Here is a 19,791-nt window from a genome sequence, read left to right as displayed (position 1 = left end):
GATGAGAGAACCGAGGCAAACAGAGGTTAAGTGAATTGCCCAAGATTACACAGTTAGCATATGTGTGAGGCTCACAGGTCTGGTACTCTATCATCCACTGTACTACCTAGCTGCCCATGTAAAAACATTATTTTGAGAAAAAGTCCCCAGGCTTCACAAGCCTGCCCAAGGGGTTCCATGATATGAAACAGTTAAGAATCCTTGGTCTCATTATTTCCTCCAGTATTAGCTAAAAGGAGGGATTCCACTAGGTCCCTTTATGTCACAAGAAGTCTAGGAGAAGAAAATGAGATCACAGACCTCAAAAGACCTTAAAAAAGTCAAATGCATTTTACATGCAGGATTTGTTTTTATTAGTGTAGGGACCTCAGCTAAAAGCATTATAAGCAAAGGAAAAGAAAGGTTGTAAAAAGTAAACTGCAAGATAGAGGAAAAACTCTTGCCCTAATAAGGGATAGAGAAGACCTCCAATTCTCTCTCACACACACACATTCACATGCTGTTTTCTCTCCATCAGTCTGTGAGTTCCTTGAGACCAGAATCTGGTTTTTGCAACCTTGTGTACTCAGCACTTAAAACAGGGCCTGACATAGAACAAGTGCTTATAAACGTTTGCTGACTTGATCAGCTCAGATATTTTAATAACGATTTTTAAAAATTCTGCACAAATATAATACAACTAACATTAAAAAGGGAAACAGTTAACTGGAGAAAAAAATCTTTGCAGCAAGTTTCTCTCATGAAGGTCTCATTTCCAAGATCTATAAGGAACTGATTCGAAAAAGATTAAGAACCAGTCTCTAACCAATAAACATCCAAAGGATATGAACAGGTAGTTTTCAAAGTTAGAAATATAAACTATTAATAGGAAAAAAAAATGGTAGGGCTATGAACTGGTTCAACCATTTTGGAAAGCAGTTTGGAACTACACCTCCAAAGTCAAACACTTTAACTCAATACCACTGTCAGGCTCCTCTGCTCTGTACAAGTATTTCCATAGTGACTCTTTCCTCTCCATCACTAGTCTGGTCCCATCAACTGGAGAAGGGCTAAATAAATCATGGTACACAAATGCAGTGGATCATTTGAAGACCACAGGAAGCACCAGAAAGGTCCATTTCAGAGAAGACTGGGAAGACTGGCGGAACCTGTCGCAGAGTGAAGCAAGCAGAGCAAACTTCAACAACAAAGCAAAGGAAAATAGATTTTGAAAGTCTTAAGAATTATTATCAATCAATTATCATCTAAAAATTCCAGAGGACCATACCTGACAGAGAGGAAAATGTTTGGACACTGCCAAAGAGGGAACTTGTTTGACAATACACATGTTATGAGAGTTTTTGCTTCCTCCACACCCCCAAGAAGGGAGGCAGGGGGGGAAGTAGCAACAAGAATCAATACTTGTTACACTAAAAACAAAAAAAAGATTTAGACCACCATCTTATACTATTTACTAACAATAAGACAATTGGGAAAATCATCAGTGGCGAAGGGCAGCTAGCAGTGCAGTAGACAGAATGCCAGACCTAGAGTCAGGAAGACTCTGCTTCCTGAGTTTCAATCTGGCTGCAGATACTTCCTACCTCCATAACCTTGGGTAAGTCACTTAACCCAGTTTACCTCAGTTTTCTCATCATAAAATGAGCTGGAGAGGGAAATGGCAAACTACTCTAGTATCTGCCAAGAAAACCCCAAATGGGAGCACAAAAGAATTGAGCACAACTGGACAACAACATTACCAGTAGTCGATGGCAGGGGAAACAGTGAGTAGAGAAGAGAAAGCTCCAGCTGGATCCATAGTCTATGTATACATAGGTTCCACAATGTCTCTGAAGCACTCCCTGTCCGTTATTTAATTGTTATCAGAATGAGAGGCAGTCTGGCACACTGAAACACAGACTGGTGATAAAGCCTTCATATGAAGTTGCAAGCCCAAGTCCTGCCTGTAACATGCACTACCAGCTGGAGGAACATGAAGATAAGCAAGCCTCTGGCGTCTGCTGAGATCTCTGGGAGTGGCTTGGTCACTGCCCTCTACCCCCAGATGTAGAGGGACTCTAAGCAGATCACTGAACAACTCTCCAAAACTAGACATTGTAGAGGAATGCCTGATACTAATGAAACCACATCTGGTGCCTATCCCAACTGTCATCTTCATCCAGGGTGGATGTGTGGAAAGCATTCTGTAAACTTTTATAAACAATCACAGATTTGTTCATCATACTTGAGCACCACTGCTGAACCTCTGGGGGAAGACAAAATGCAATTCGTTTAAGAAATGGGAAAGACAGTATAGGAAAAAGATCTGCTTCAAAAGAACTCAAATCCCTCTGCCTCAGGGATCCCCCTAGACATCATGGAAGTTTTCCTTTCCCAAATAAGGGATTTGGTTCTTGTGTTGACAACACAGACCACAACTGACTCAACTGCAGACCACTCGTGTGCGTGACGAGACCAGAACTCAGTATCACCTGCTATCTGAGCAATGTTCCTTTTATCTGGTAGATAAGACATTCCCAGCTTTCAAAGAACAGGCTACATGTGTCTCAGTGACTAAGGCAAGAAAGGTATCCCTTCTGCAATACTAATAAAGGCTGGGTTTGCCTTCTCTGTAGACAACTTAAAACTTTGCCTCTATTTCAACAGTGCTCATGTTGCTGTCACTTGTGGCGTTATCAGTTAAAAGAAAATTTTTTTGATACTTGTTTAATTTATTTGTGCAAAATATCCATTCAGAATTACAATTTTGATTATTTGATCATCATCTAACACAGGCTCCTCAGGTAAAAGTTCTGAATTTTAATGTGAGTAGGAATGTATAGTCTACACTGGACATGAACTACCGTAATAGGCTTCTTACAGGTACTTTAAAAAAATCATCATGTTCTAAAGTGTCGTGATACTGTACAATCAGCACAAAAAATGCTTTATTATCATGGAGAAAGAGTCTAGTTTAGCTGGTAGGGTTAGAGCTCTACAGAGCACACTCTATGAGGAGCACTTTGGCCTACGAAGCATTTACTAACAAGAGAACCAGTCTGGGCATCCAAAAACAACTATCTTGAAAGGGTTAATCCTTTCTCTCCCCAAATTCCAATTCTTTAACCTTCTGGAGGAGACCAGCTTGGGCAATTAATAAGAGAAAAACAATCCATTCTATCTGCTTACAAAAAAAAATCAGACCAAAAAAAAAATACTTACACAGGGCTGGCATTCAAAGAGCAGTGATCCACCATCATTTCTGGAAGGAAATCCAACTTAAATGCAGCCATCGCCTCACTCCTCTGTTCAAAATCAATGATCCTCAACTTGCTATACTTGTCTGACCAACAAATATATAGAGCTTAAGCCTCCTGAGTCTCACAACAACAACAAACTGGAAAGAGCAGAAGAAGCTAAGGGAGACCAGCAGTAAATGACACAGACACAGGCTGGGATGGGAAAGAGGCAAGAGAGTAATGGATTAAAAAGGGGCTGGAACCATGTAAAAGGAGGCTCCGCTCCACACACAATGAAAGTGCTGATGCGGTAGGCTTGTTTTGTGTGCTTTTCCCTGGCAAAGCAGTACTAAGTGCACTGTCAGATAAACAGTGTCAGATCCATGAAGATAGCAAGGGGTGACAGAGTGGAAGAAACACAAACTTGTTTCTCATTCCCCAAACTTCTTCCCCTAAACTTCAGTTCCCAAAGTCCCCCAAAGCATGGGATTACCTGAACCAATAATCTCATCATTAAGATCTGTTACAGCTTCAAATATTTTACAGAGGAAGAATTCTGGCTGTTTTAATTTGAGTTATAAACACAGCCCTTATCTGAATGGGTTAGCAATGGGTATGGTACTAACTACTATATATGGTCATACATCCCAGGCAATCCTCTACTAAAGTCCTATTCTAATGCCTCCTCTGTCATGGTACAGAGGTGATCTTAGGTTCTTTAAAAAAAAAAGTTCTCGTAGCTCCCGCCTAATTTACAAAGCTTCAAGCATGAGTCCAACAATGGACTCTTTCCTGAGTAGTTATTTGGAAAGACTTATCATCATGAATCTAGTCATCAAACTAATTTTTTTTCAATCCATAGCAACTCAGGAAGACTATCACCTAAGGTTAAGGGAGTAACTAGGCCAATGAAATCATAGATCCTTAATATATTCCAGTCTCAAGTAAATAGAAAGGCCAAAGCAAACACAACTCCCTCCACTCATAGGAAGGTATGCCCAGTCAGTGACAATACTTCCTCTAACTCACAGAAGCAAGAGTGGTGTATCTAGAGCCCTGAGGGCTGAGCAGGAATCCTGCCTCTGCTACTTCCTACCTGTGGATCTATGGGCAAGTATCTTCCCAACCTGAGTGTCTGCTTCTCCACTTGTAAAATGAGAAGACTGGATCAGGCAGCATCTCCATTTCCTTCCTGTTCTAAATTTCTGTGATCCTCCCACATAAATAAGCCAACTGTATGCTTCCAAAAGTAGGGGTAGGAATGTTTGGGGGAGGGAGAATGGTTGTATCTCTCTGCTTTGTCAGTAGATAACAACCAATTTTCAAAAACCCTTGGTTTTTAAGGACTGTGAGGCACAGGGTCAGTATCATTAAATCTTCTGTTTTTAATAACATTTATTCAGTTCTTAGGCTGGCCTTAATTAAAAAAAAAACTTCTACATATAAACACATCAGGAACTTTTTTTAAAAGGCATGAAGTCTTGAGGACAAAAGAGTTCAACCAGTGATGTTAATAAAACTGAGATGTGTAGAACCCACACATAAAAATTCTAATATGAATCAGCAGCAGAGATAAATGTATCAGGCAGATGTGATGTTCCTGCTTCTGTTCTACAGTCCTTCAAGCAACAAAGGACTTCAACATTTAGACAGTGACTTAAGACAACACTGACCAAGAGGCCCTTTCTGAAAACTTTGCAGGCTCCTTTCTATTTTGACCTTAAGGTTCCCTTGATTGCACGCTCCACAGCCAGTACAGCTTTGCTTCTTACCACTATCTCTCAGCTGTGTAAAAGAAACCACATTTCACTTCGGATTTCTAACAAAGGCCTTTCCATTCTGCCTTAAGGGGAAAGATGGGAAATCTTGAAGGATATGAGGTTACTTGAAAACCAGGAGGCTGACCTCGTAAGAGCGAAAGGTGGGAATTGACCTAGGAATATCTGATAACTGTTTCCTCTTCTCTTAGTCCTGGTACAAATTGGGAGACAAAGTAACAACTCCAACTTGCTTTGTTTTGCTGTTGGGGGAGGGGCCGTTTCTAGAGCTTTCTGGCTCACTATTTGGAAACTGTTTAGAAAGAGCAGGAGCATTAATGCTACCTCCTAACAGCTGTTTTGATCATGACCATGGCTGAAAAATAGATCAGGAGCAAGTTAGAACCATAAAGCAAAGTTCTTTGCCTCCTTTCTCCTATGCACACGTTAGAATCCTCTTGGTGAGACAGTAGATGGCAAACCCTGTCTTCACTTCATGTCAGACTGATCAAATTACTTCTCTTTGCCCCAGTTTCCTTTCTACAAAGAGCATATAGAGAGTTGTTTAGTTCCACTTCTTAATAAAGTCAACATGAAAATACTACTGAAAAAAGCACATCCAGACACCAAATAACTCAGGATCAGCAGCTAAAAGGCAAGAGTAAACACTGTTTAGCAAATCAAAAGCTTTGCCTTATAGAAATATATCATGAAAATTAACGTAGCAAATATTCTTAAGCTTTAAGCCAAAGTTGGGAAGAAGGCCCTTGGCTTATTTTCACACTAGCTATGTTAAACTTTCTAAAACTGACTGTCCACTGGACAACTTTTATCCTGCTATTAAAATTCATTTATTACTATAAAAATACTAGATGGCTTTTAAATCCTAAGCCTTGTATGCTAGGATCATAAACACCTGAGCACAATGTATGATAAACTCTTTAGGAAATAAATTCCCATTTCAAAGAGCTGCTGGCAAAGCACCACAAAATGTACCTAAGACACACTAAAACCCTCTATTCTAACCCTAACCCTAAATGCCTCAATAAGGGTTTGATATTAAAAATACATAGAATCCTACCCTTAACAGACATATATGAGACCAAGGCACCCACTCCCCAAGAGAGAAGTGGTAAAAAGATATGAAAAAACAGAACTGCTAACATCAACCACCATTGAAAGAGGGCTCCAAATCAATAACTAAAAAGAGAAATAGAAATCAAACCTTCCACCCAGCAACCTGTCAATAATGTTTGAAAATGTGGACAGTCAATACTGAGGAGGTTCTGTGGGGACAGTCACACTGGGGCTATAAATTGATCTGACTATTTTAAAAACGAAATGGGAATACAGGAAGGAAGAAAAGGCGGGAGGGAGGTCAGAGATCACAGGTATAGAATGTAAGAAGGTCAAAGACAGAAAGTTCTCATATATATCAAAATATTCACAGCAGCCCTTTTGTAGTAGCAGACAAATGAAACAAGTGAAGGACAAATAAAGAAATTGTGTTACATGAATGTAATGAAATGTTGCTGCATAATTATATAATGTACACAAAACTACTTACAATTCAAAAAGTAGGACAGGCTTTATCAGCACTGATACACAATGAAATAAGCAAAACCAAGAAAAGAATGTCCACAAGGACTAGAGCCACGTAACTGGCAGAGCTGAGAAGTGGCAGCTGCCTGCTTTCAGGGCAGGGGTGGAGGACAATGAATAGGAAGGATGCACCGCCTTGGAGACACTATCAATAAGCTGTGTTTTGCTATCTATTTTCGCTTTCTTTTTTAATATGTGTTACAAGGTTCATAGGAAAAAAAAAGCAGGAGAAGTAGGATTTGAAAACAAATGTTATTTTGCAAATAAAAAACCAAACTGCATAAATAAAAGTAATCAAGTTTTGCTGGGACTATTTTAAGGAAAGTATGTTGTAAAGCTGAAGGCACTGAAAAGATGTGAATTTTCACTGTTAAATCACACTACAGGAAAAGTATTTTATACAACATAACTTTTCTTTATGAATAAGCTGTGTATCAGTTATAAAAAACAGTAACTGAATGCAATGTACTTCACTGTTTACAAAGAACTTTTCTCTCATAATAAAATTTTTAAAGAATTAAAATGGAAGGCAGTGTGGTATAATGGAAGGAATATTGCACCTGAAAGTCAAAGACTCACGTTCGACTCCAGATGCATTCAGTCACTTTTATCACCCTGGACAAGTCACTTAACCTGTTATCAGTACCCAGGTGTCCCATCTGTAAAATGGGAGAAATAAACAGCAGCTACTTTATATATGGTTCAGATGCAGATCAAATGAGATAAAATACTCTGCAAACCTTAACATGCTCTATAAATGTTGCCTATTATATTCCATATCACATAGCATAGAGTATTGGATTGAGAATAAAGAAAACTGGATTGTGACTTTAGCTTAAACAGTAACTGTTATTAAATGTCTACTACATGCCAGAGCCATGCTAAGAGTAAGGGATACAAAGAAAGATCAAAAAAGTGACTGTTCCCAAGGAGCTCACAATCCAAAGGAGGTGGCCATGTGCAAACGTATATGGATAAATAATAAGATCCATACAGGAGAAATTGGAGACAATCACCAAAGGGAAGGAGCATAAAGAAGGATCCAAAAGGCTTCCTGTCCAAGGTGGGATTTTAGTGGGACTTGAAGGAAGCCAGGGAGGACCCGCAGCTGGAGATGAGGAGGGCACAGCCAGTGAAAACACACCTGCAAGGAAGATGAGAGTGTCCTAGGTGCAGAAGAGCAAGGAGGCCAGTGGCACCAGGTAGCAAAGTAAGAAGACTGGGAAGGGGGTGGTTGAGGGCAGTTTATGAAGGGATTTGAAAGCCAGAGGATTTTACATTTTATCTTAGAGGTAGAAAGGAAGCCACTAGTATTTACTGAAAAGGAGGAGAAGAGGGAAGAGTTGTGACTTGGTGAGATATGTATTTTCAGACCACTTTGAAAGCTGGGAAGAGGGTGGCCCAAAGTAAGGAGAGACTTAAGGCAGGGAGACCCACTAGCAGGCTACAAACAGTTCAGGCAGAAAGATTTTGGATAGCAGGGTCAGGAGGGAAGTAAGCATATACAAAAGACATGGTTTTAATTCCCCTCACTTGTAAAACACTAAAAGCTGGAGCAGGTCCTTTTCAGCAAACAGACGCTGTACACATGAGGGGGAGAAGGAACAGAAAGTGGGAAGGAGTTAAGAGGGGGCACAAAAAGAGGAAGAAAAGCCAGACCTGGGATTTCCTGGATAGAAGAATTCTTGGTAAGTAAACTTTCTCTACCAATGCAAACCTACACGTGTTAGAACTCCCTGAACACTAAGAGTGATCTGTCCAATACAACTATCCATACAAATCAGAGACAAAACTTGAATCAAGTCTTCCTACTTCCAAGTCTAGATTTCCAGCCACTATTCTCTGGCTGCCTCATTAATGTTTGACAGGGTATTAATTCAAAATCTCAGGAGGAAAAGAAAAACCAGAGGCATCTGTCACAACTATTTGATCTTAGAGAAAGGCACAAAATGCAGAAATGTGAAAAAATGAGAGGTATAGTTGAACCAATTTACAGAAAGTTGCTTAGGAAAAAATTTAAGAACTTACTGGGTGTTTGTCAAGACTGGAAAAAGAAAAAACCCACCCCAGAAAGGCAACTGACCAAATAATATTATACGCAGCAAATCTAAAAGGAGGTAGCATCTTTTGTTTTTTCCAAAAGGAAAAACAGGTCAAGTGGGAATTGAGAAGTCTACAAAGTCAAGTTTTAAGTCAAATACAAACAAGAAACAAGTTGAGAAAAAAATCTGAGGAAAAACCTTGCAAGAAACTAAGGGGATCTTAGAAAAACATAATTATAACAAAGAAAGTTGGAGAATCAATGGGTCTGTGATGATCACAGAGCTAAAAACATATTCAGAAATGAAAAGATCACAAGGATACCCTGCATCTGAGTTTTTAAAAAGTGATCTCAGAGAGAGTACAATCCATAACATACACAAAATCCCTGTCTACGATTTGAGAAATGTGGTCCTCTGTCTTTGACTAAAGATCCGTTTAAAGGAGCAATCACACCCCTGGAGAGGATTTCTTTTTGGATAGCTCTTATCATCAGGGGGCTTTCTGCACATGAAGCCTATGTTTCTCTCTGGGACTTCCTACTAACTGTGTAATCCTAGCTGTGCCCTCTGGGGCCATGCAGAACCAGGCTGACAATCAGAAGAGGAAACTGCAGAGGCCACCCAGTGCAAGCTGAACAAAAATACTTTCCACAACATGCCTGGCAAGGGGCCCTTTGCCTAACAGCCTTTTGGGAAGGGAAGGAGGGAATAATCATTAACACAGCACTTCCTATATGCCAGGCACTGAGCAGTTTTATCTCAAAGAAAGAAAAAAATGATCAATAAAATGCTTCTAAATAGTACCAGGCATAAAAGAAAATGTTCCAATGCCTTAAGATATAAAAGAGGGAAGCCTTCCTCTTTCTGAAAGCAGCTTTCCTATGTATTGTGCAAACTGGACGTTATTCAATAGGAAAACCTCCATCAGACCCATACCTGTAGTTTCACTCTTCTCTTCTCTGGATTTGTCTTCACTCTAGAAAACAAAGAAAACACATAACAGTAAGTGTTCCATGTCCAACAAGGTTCTTTTGACACCACAATCTACATTTCACATATGCTGCTTCTTTCTGAAGAAAAGCCTTTTCCCAACATGGCAGAGGATAGGAAAGAATGAAGCATTTGACTCTCCTGGGTATATATAATACCACCTAATATATCAAAGAACAATTACAAATAAGACACTGAATTAACATAAAAGGGAACCAATGGGTTTAGGAAATTGCCTAAAGTCATCCTCCCCAAAACTAAGAATCTACCACACTCAGTCCCCATCACGTATCCTGTAGATCACAAATCTATTCTTAGGCATCTGAAAAAACTCTCTTCTCAGTAATAAGAACAATATAAAAAACATGGTGTTACTCATGATACCATTTGAAGCCTCCTAGTGCAACTTTCCTGAGTCCTACCAGAAAGAAATTGAGTTCTTGCCTAAGTAAATGCATTTCAGAGACCCCAGAGTTAGTGGTCTACCACAGAAACCAAAGAAATCTCAAGACGGGAAAGTTAATAGAAGGCAAAAAGCAAACTGAGAAACCGCAAAACCAATCTGTCCAGTAATGTTAAAAATAAAACTCTCATGGGTAAGGGTCAAGGCCAAATTGTTGCTAGAAATCCCACAAATTTGTGTTCACATCAACTAATTATTAACAGTAATATATCTGATGTTACTATCTACTCCTGGCTCACTCTGGTGAAAGTCAAGAACAGTTTAAAGCTACAAAGAGACAATAATTTCTACTACAGAAAGCATAAAAGAATTTAAGAAGATACTCATCAGAGCCATAAGAGAACAGACACCTAACAATATGGACAGCTATGTTGTAAACAAGAGCTAATTTTCAGGTCTCAGGCTAACTTGTTATGGGGAGCCTAATGCCAAACATGCTTTACAAGTGGGAAATACTAAGCAGTTCTTCTAGTACGGAGCTCCTGAAGAAGCAGGGGGAAATCCTACCAGGATGGTAGCCCAACAGGGAGGCAATCTAACCCAACTCCCACAGAGCTACCCCAGCAAAAATGCTGAAATTTGTACTGGAACAAATAATTATCAAGAAATTCCATGTAAAACTGACTCTTTCCACCCAAGAACTGAACCAGATGACAACCAGCGGCCCTTGGGAAACAGCATAGGGGGTTGTCAGAAAAGCCAGGACCTCGTCCATATGACCAGAGACGAATGATATAGATAAGCAGCAAGGCTCTCCTCTGCTTTAGAAGTAGCTGAGATGGTGCAGCAGAAAAAGTGCTGGATTTACAATAAGAAAGGTGAGCAAATCCAGCTTCAGACACTCATTAGCTATGTGACCCTGTGCTTTTCTCAGCTTCATCATCTACAAAATGGGGATAATAATAGTATCTAGCTCCCAGGGTTGTTGTGAGGACCAACTGAGATAGTAATTGTAAAGGGGTTAGCGTAGTGCCTGGCACATGGTAACAGCTAAATGTCAATTACCATTATTGCTGTTATTTATCAAGCATATTTTATATTTAGCGTAAATGCCACAGACAGTACTTTTTTTTAGTAGCACAGGTAAACAAAGTAGACACCACTGATTGGGGAATGGCCAAATACATAATAGTAATGGAATAGACAATTTCACAGTAATAAATGATTACTATTAATTCAAAGAAACATGGAAAGATTTTAAAGAACTGACAGAGAAAGAAAACCAGGAAAATTATATATACAACTACGATACCATAAATGAAAAGAACAGTAAAAGGAATTGTGATGCTATTAACCCATCCAAAGGAATTAGGAAATATAGCGCCCCACCCGAGACGGTGGATCATGGGCACAGAATGCACGCATGCAACCAGGCTTGGTAACTGTGCTCCTAAGTTGTGTTTAATAAAAGGAAACGCTGGAAGGCATTATTAATTCTTGATCATACTGTGACATGTAAATAAAGTAATAAAATTTTTTAAAAAAGAATGATGCAGTAGTATCAGTCATGTCTTCCTAAATAGTAGCCCATCAAGAAAATAATAACATTAAACAGCCATTACTAAAATACTGACTGTGGAAGAATAAAGCTAACATGACCAACAAAGGAACTGAACTCATAAAACTACCGTCACTTCCCACAGTACTCTAAGCCAAGCAATGGAAAAGGCACATTCAGGACTTGTCATGCCGCTCTTCATTCACTTATAACCTGATAAACCAATTCTTTCTTAAAAAAAAAAAGGAAAAAAGCAAAGTAAAACATTTAATTAGCACTTGTGCAAATTGATGAGTACTGTAAGAGTGATACAAGCACAGAGACAGCTAGGTGGCAAAGTGCAGGTAGCTTTGGAATCCAGAAGATCTGAGTTCAAATGTGACCTCAGGCATTTATTAGCTGTGTAACCCTAGGCAAGCCACTTAACCCCAATTGCCTCCCCCCCCCCCCCACAAACAAAAATTTAAATGCGCTCTGGATTAAAGATTTAAGATATAACCAAGGCAACTAAACAGCTAATTAGGCAATGGAGATTTTGATAACAATGCCTCCATAATACTAAGGGAGTGTTCTCAATGACCTGGAATCTAGGTCCAATAATTCAAAATGGCGGATGATTTCCCCAAGTCTCACATCTAGCATTAGAATGTGTATATGTATATTTTTTACAGAGCACTAACCTATGTTTAGTCGATATTAAAACCAGTTTAAGTTCAACAAACCACCTATCAACTGATTATTTCCTTGGTTGTGGGGGAAAAAAATGAGACCAAGATAAAATACTGTTCACAAAGTTGATAATCAACAGACATGTACCAGCACACAAGACAGAATAAATGCTGAGGTCAATCATAAGGCAGATTCTACCTTTCTATGGCGGACTGCTGAACAGACAACTGTAAAAGGCTCTCCATGAGGACAGCAAAGGAGACAATCATGTACTTCTCCTCAACTCCTATAATTTTATAATGTCGATGGCTTATAATAAGAGATCACCGCCATTAGCTCTGACAGAGAACAATGGATAAAAAAAAGGCTAGATCCCAGGGGTGCAAGAGACTCAATGGTATTTATGACTCCCTCCCAGGGATGAAAGAATAATCCCTTATTTCCTGGTAAAACCTATTCCAGTTACTGAACTATCCTACTTAACCAGACTCTGGACTAATGTGAAGGATTCTGGTTTTATTAGTGAATGTGTCGACCATCCTATTGTAGTCCCAGGGTAAAGGTGAAGGTTAAGCAAACATGGGTAGGTTCCCCCTTCCTATCGTTTCCTATCAGTCAGCTCCTGAGTCTCACCTGTTACTCCTCCAGAGGAGACAATATGAGGGTAGGTAGGACAACAGCAACCACCAAAAAAGACAAGTTCAGATGATGAGCTGGGCCCTTTGCTTTGCCAATGGCAATGCATCTCCCAATGCCTTTTAGCCATCCCTTCTCCTCTCCAGGAGTTTGCCCTTTCATTGCTCTCCTTAGCTCAATAATAACCACTACTACACTCCTCTAAGCATTTGCCCTATCACTAAGTTAAATCCTTGAGGCAAGGGACTCTGTCTTTTTTGTCTGATTTTACAAATAAGTGTTGTATAATAACGCTTTTCTCATTTATTCATTGCAAAACAGAATTTATTTAATTCCTAAACCCAACCCTGTAAAACAAATTTCCCTATTTCTCTCAAAGAGAATCACCATTTTTTTCAATCACCTGGACAGTACACAACTTAACAGACACAGTAGACTCTTCTCTCACTGCTATTCCAGGCAAGTCTTATTTCCACTAGCTCAGCCTCCCTTCTCTTCATTCCCACATGACCATTACCCTAATTCAGGCCTCCAATTACCTCTCCCCTTGACTACAGTAATCCCTTAAATATTTTTCCCTTCCCCTTCTTCTCACGGCCTCTAGGATCAAGTCTAGAATTTAAAATCCTTTTGTTTAGAAATCAGATGTTCTTAAAATGTAGCTTATCTGTACAGTAAGTTAAAAATTTGAACTCTTTAGTAAAAAGCGAGATTTTTTCCTTTAAATTTTAGCTATCTGAAAAGAAAAAAAAGCAGTTTGTGCTGAGTTACCAAAGATATCAAAGAGAATTAATTATAAGAGGCTTCACAATCAAGAAGTATATCTCAAAGGAGTATCAAGATGTTCCTTTTAAGATTCCTGTATTGATGAAAAATATTCCAAGTACTCAAAATTAATGTAGTAAGGATAGGTTTCTCATTCTCTCTTCCATCTATTTACTAGCAGTAGAAATGGCATTTTTTTCTACTTCTGAGAGTAGACATTTAGTAAATGAATGATGAATGCTTAAGCAAATCTACACATTTTACTATTCTATACTGTATATATCCATCCAAAGTGCCATATCATGTGGAAAATATCTTATTTTACAGGTTGCCAGGTGAAGAAGACACAGGAAGAAGTACATTTCTCCTCTCCACTCTCTCTCTCCTCAAAGTAACTCACGAATCCTCCTCATTAGTCATCCAACTCTCCTCCCCTCCCATGAACAGTATCTTTCTTCCAGGGAAAAAAAGAAGTATCTCATTTTCTGTTTCTACTTTTTTGTAACTAGATAAATGTTGAGTTGAAATGTATGTGTGTGTGTGTGGGTTGAAGTGTATGGTATTCAGTCCTTTTCACCTTTGCAACATGTCTTTTCTATACACATGCCCCCTTCTCTCCTCTGACCCTGTCCCTGCCCGGGTGCTGAGCTTTCTCTCCTCCAGTTTGGACCCCTACAATGGTGTCTTCCTACTCCAATCCATCCTCAACTGATCTGACAAAGGCATGCTCCTCAAGGGTGGGTCTGAGTGTGTCACCTCCTTCTCCCCCAGGATCCAACATAAAATGCTCTGGCATTCAAAGCCCTTCATCACCTTGACCCCTCCTGTCTAGCTAGGCCTCTGGCACCTGCCTCCCTATCCTGCAGTGACCCTGGCCTCCTGGCTGAAGCTTCATCTTGGCTCTGGGCATTTTCTTGGGCTGTTCCTCCATCCTCTTCACCTAAGGGCTTCCTTGAATCCCAACTAAAATCCCACCTTTTACAGGAAGCCTTCCTTCGAAGCCCTTTGCTCTCTGAATTATTGCCTATTTATCGTTCCCAGAGCTGGCTTTGTCTAGTTAGCACGTGGCTCCGGGACAGGGGTAGGGGGCAGGGACTGACCTCTGCCTCTTTTTGCATCCCCCAGCTTACAAGGCATACAGTGGGTGCTTACTAAATGTCTATTGATTGATTGGTGTCAAGATAAAGAAGTGATGCAATGAAGCCAGCAATTTGGATTTGTGAAGGAAAATGGTCCTTAGTTCCATCTGCTCTCTTCAAGTCCTTTGTGTTCATCAACCTGGTAGTCACAGAGGCACCGGAGGGAGCCTGAAAGCAGCAAAAGTTATTAGATGCACAGATGGGGATTCGCACATGGAAAGAGCGGCAAATTAATAGCTTTCAGCTCTGCAAAATTACTTATGCAGTGGAATCAAACTAGTTTTTCCCCTACCATTCTAGTTATATAAATATATGTTGTTTGGCCACTGGGGCTCATGGTCCCTGTCAAAAAAGGAGGTGACAAGGCAGGTAAGTTAAGGGGCAGCAATGGATCTTCTACTATAAGAGAACTCCTTACTAAGGGGACTTCCATTCCACAAAAACAGGAATGAGCTGCAAGGGACTAGAACCCAGGAAAGGTAACCTCACCATTTAAATGGCTAGGCTCCCCTTGACACAACTTAATATTCATTTGACTCTTCCATGAACATTTACACGTTATTGACACAAATTTGTTGCATACTTAGTCTCTCTGCCCTGCCATAAGGCCAGATAGGTTTTATCCAGTGAGTCACCAAACACTACTCTCTCAAATTACATTTTCATTTCAACCCACTTCTCCAAATCATCTCAGCTATACCATATGTTAGTCCCATGTAGGCACAACGTGACAACTTTTTCTATAGCACTGATCTCAAAATGATAAAACTTCAAAATAACATATAACCTTGATTTTTTAAGAATTTCTACAACATTTAATATTTTGAAAGATTTTATAATTATTAACCATTACCCAAAATACCCATAACATATTAAACTCAGTATTTTCGATAAGTATTCTACTGATAAAAAACTAACGCACAGGAATGATGAGCTATGAAAACTCGGGCAGAACCTGGAAGCAAAGGTTCCAAAGTCATAGATACATTATTTGGCAAATAAGTGATGATTTACAATATGTTGACATTAGAAATAAAATCAAGCAAGTGAAAAGATTCTTCAAAGAATAACTATAAAGCAGAGGATTACTATAAGGGCCACATCACAGTGATTTTCTGAATCACTGAGTAAACTCTAGTTAAGGTAAATCCGCTTGATCATAAGCAGGACCCTAACACAAAACCTTTTTGAGGCAATTAGGTGACACAATAGAGTGCCAGCCTAGAGTCAGGGAGCCTCAGGCACTTACTAGCTGTATGATCTGAGGCAAATATGCTTGAGCTTTCTCAATTCAATTTTCTCAATTTCTAAAATGGGGATAACTCCACAGAGTTGTGAAGAGATAATTTGGCATTTAATAAATGCCTGTTCCCTTGTTTCCCCTTTTCAGCATAAATAATCATTCGGTAATGCTTTATGGCTGCAAAACAAACATTATGAGATATTTTCCTGTTATTGGACATGAACCCTAAGGAGGTAAAAGGAGAAAAGGTGCCACATACAACAAAATATTTATAGCATCACTTAGATGCCCACCCATGGCCCCTAACCAAAGCCACCATGTTGTTTACTGCTCCCTGGACATCTCCATTCCACGAGACAATTAGCCTTTCCCTTTCCACTTCTAACTGGAAAGAGTTATCAAATCAATGCCACCATTTCTGTATTTCACAGCTCAATCAATCCCTTAGGATGCCAATCACCATTCCTTCCATTTGCCAAACTAAAACACTCCCACGGCCTCTACTCTCTGTAAGTATTTGGTCTTCCCCAAGAGAAATTAAATTTCTTCAGGTCAGGGGAAGCAGCTAGGTGGCTCAGCGGATAGAGCACTGTGTTGGACCTAGAGTCAGGAAGAACTGAGTTCAAATACAGCCTCAGACACTTACTAGCTATGTGACTCTGGGCTCCCACTGGAGAAGGAAACGGTAAACTACTCCAGTATCTTTGCCAAGAAAAACCTCATGGACAGTACTGGCAAGCTATGGTATACAGGGTCCCTATGGAAACAACTGAACAACAAGGTCAGGGATTGTCTTCCTTTCGTAGGAGCACTCCCAACACTCAGCACAATGCTTGGCCTATAGTGAGTGCTTGATAAATGTTTTCCATTCATTCATATACTAAGACCATGGGTAAAGGAGTATTACTGTGCACTAAGAAACAATCAGTATGGAGAGGCACGGGAAGATTCATGAAGTGACAGTAAAAGAAATAAGCCTACCCAAGGTGCACAATGACTACAACTCCGTAAAACAGAAAGAACAGGTTTTCCCCTGAAACACTATCATTATAATGACTGAGTTTAGCCCAGAAAAAAACATGAAAACCTGTACCTCCCTTCATACTTCTCAAAGGTGATGGATACAGGTTGCAGAACAGTGCATAAAACTGCCAGACTCAGCTAATGTGTTGATAAGTTGTGCTTAATTTTTTTCCTTCTTTCTTATTAATTTCAGAGAATGACTCTGGAGATGGGAAAGGGAAGGTGGGAAAAAACATGACATAAAACTTTAAAAATGTTAAAGAATATAATCATCTCCAAAGAATCTAAATAGTTGGCTAGACAAAGGGCAACAGGGAAATGCACAGCAGGTTTGACGTTTCAGTACCTAACTGGAACCTGGAGGTTAAACAGAAGTGATACAGAAGACATTTTAAAAACAAGTATGACTTGTATGAACAGAAAAAGAGATGGGCAGGTCATGTACCAAAAGCAAGGGGTAACAGAGCCCCAAGGCTCTACGCAAAGGTCCAACTGGGTAGAGATTCTCCTCCACTTGGTTTTACAGAAGAAATGAATAAGAATTACACAAGATAAAAAAGTACAAACGGACCACCATCTGACCCTGAGAAAAGTGTCACCACACTGATGAGATCATGGATTTACCAAAGTTGGGCAACTAAGGCAGCTAACAGGAATTATACAGAGTATCTTTAAAAGGCTAACACTTGATATTCAAAACCCATTAAAATGCCTACCATGGGTCAATAAAAAAATTAAATGGTTATTTTTAGGTGGTTGCTTGTCTTTTATTTTATACTCTTGGAATGTTATTTGCTCTCCAAAAATACTGGTTACTAGCCCTGATAACTTATAGCTGGATCTCAAGGTATTCCAAGTCAAGTTCCTTCTCAATATAGTTTTAGGAGGTGGTTTCATCTCCCTTATAAGCATCTTTTCCCAGCTATTCCTCAATGGGGAGGTTAAGTCCAAATGGGTATAAAAGAATAATTCTCTAGTGACCACAAATCAAAAAAGCAAGTTAAATCACCCCTCCTCTAAGGCAAGATTTTTTGCTTTCTACTTTTTATGCGAGTTGAAATGCGTGATAATCTTGGTGTCTTAATAGTGACCCAAATGTAATTAGCACAATTATGACCTTTCTAAATTCTCTCAGATACTCACGTGCATGCAGCATTCAGTGCAAACAGTGAAGCTGGCTTCATAACACAGTATGGAACCCCCTTTTTGATCACACAAATGCCTATCTCTGTGTACATTTTCCTTCAATAACCTTTCCAGCTAGCCAGAGTGCAACATTAGCTGGACTCCAGTAAGAAAGGCAAGGGCCAGGGGGAAACTTCATGTCAAAACAAGTTCTATAAATATAGCTATTGGCCTAGTATCTCAGAAAAGAATCAAAACAACTTCATGAGCCCAAACAGAGAAGCTCTAGGGGCTTTAGAATTATCCTTTTCACCTCATTATCTTGTCTCCCTGTCCTTCTTCCTGATCTCCAGGTGAGATTTCACACAGCCTACATGCCACTATGAATTCCCCTGCTTCCCTACACACTGATCTCCACATACGAGGCTCTTTTCCCACTTAGGTAAATGACCAGCACAGAAAAGCCCTTGCAGACCATGCTACCTCTCCAATCATCATCATCTCCAGCAGCCTAGACTGAGCAGCCAACTTCCCTACTTGCACCATCTGTCCTAACACTACCCCAGAGCAAGGCAACATGCACATGGGCATTCATGCAGTATTGTTCCGTATGGTCCTTTCTAAGGAAGTTTGTCCAGCTATGATAAAACACAAAAAACCTTATTCAGTCCCTTTCTGTTCTTACATTTCATAGTTCCACAGAACTAGAAATAACAAGAGTCCAGCATCTAGAATGCGATGGCATTTCTAACCATCTGTATCACACATATTTTGTAAGCTTTATGTGCAAGGCAGAACAAAAACACCATCAGATACCCAGCCCTCCTTCTCTATCACTGCACACTTCAGTCAGTCAAGGAAAAATAGATCATTCAGTCGAAAGTCAGATCAACTGTCACCAAAAGAATCATCAAATCATCCAATCCTAACTCAATCAAGCTCTAGATACCTAATGATAATAAGGAAGTTGGATGAATTTGCATTGCTATATTCTTTCAACCCTTTTTTCACCATTCTGAAACTATCCTTCTAAAATTTATTTCATATTTAAAGACTCATTAACATGTTTTCATATATTTCCTTCAACTCATTACTAAAATCCCAGCTGTTCCTTAATCCCTCCTGTTCTCCACGTTTAGCCTGTCAGTACTTTGATTTCATTTTGGTTTATAAAATGAGAACTTAGAAAATGAAGAAAATTATTAAATCAAGAGTTTCAGCACATGCCCGGTGAAAGATTTATTAGGAAGAACTTTGAGTATTTATTTGCCCTCAATAAACTTAAAAACTGGTTAGAAAGATAGGGCCTGAATAATCAGCAACTACAGCTAAGACAGAATCAGATATTAATTATGCTGTTCAGAAAGAAGATGCTGTCAATTCTGATCCCATAAATCTTTAGACTATTTCATAATTTTGATCATAAAAATAGTCTCCACCTCCTCCTTCTGCAACTACTCTTCATCTGGAGACCCAATACATCTTCCAGTTCAGAAAAACATGTCATTCAAAACCATCAGCTTCACAATACAGGCACTAATGGTTCAACTTATTGCTTACGTGGGTCCTTGGCTTGTCCTCTCCCAATCAGAGCTCACTTTTGGCTAATTCACTCTTCATT

General features: G+C 39.5%; 1 protein-coding gene across 3 annotated transcripts in view; it reads right to left on the bottom strand.

Moving 5' to 3' along the window:
- Positions 1 to 19,791, bottom strand: part of CELF1 (CUGBP Elav-like family member 1) — a 114,177-nt gene that overhangs the window by 56,906 nt on the left and 37,480 nt on the right. For 2 of the 3 annotated variants that reach the window (XM_072617579.1, XM_072617580.1), the window contains exon 2: positions 9,556 to 9,595. Coding sequence is in view for 1 of the 3 variants with exons in the window: in XM_072617583.1 (XP_072473684.1) it covers positions 3,202 to 3,272 (71 nt within the window). In the remaining 2 variants the exon portion in view is untranslated. Of the gene's footprint in view, positions 1 to 3,201; positions 3,334 to 9,555; positions 9,596 to 19,791 lie in introns of those variants that run through there. The other variant, XM_072617583.1, reaches the window with a different exon arrangement.

This window comes from Notamacropus eugenii, chromosome 6 (genome assembly GCF_028372415.1).
Source record: "Notamacropus eugenii isolate mMacEug1 chromosome 6, mMacEug1.pri_v2, whole genome shotgun sequence".
In the NCBI taxonomy this organism is placed as follows: Eukaryota; Metazoa; Chordata; class Mammalia; order Diprotodontia; family Macropodidae; genus Notamacropus; species Notamacropus eugenii.
This window is presented reverse-complemented; position numbering and strand designations above follow the sequence as displayed.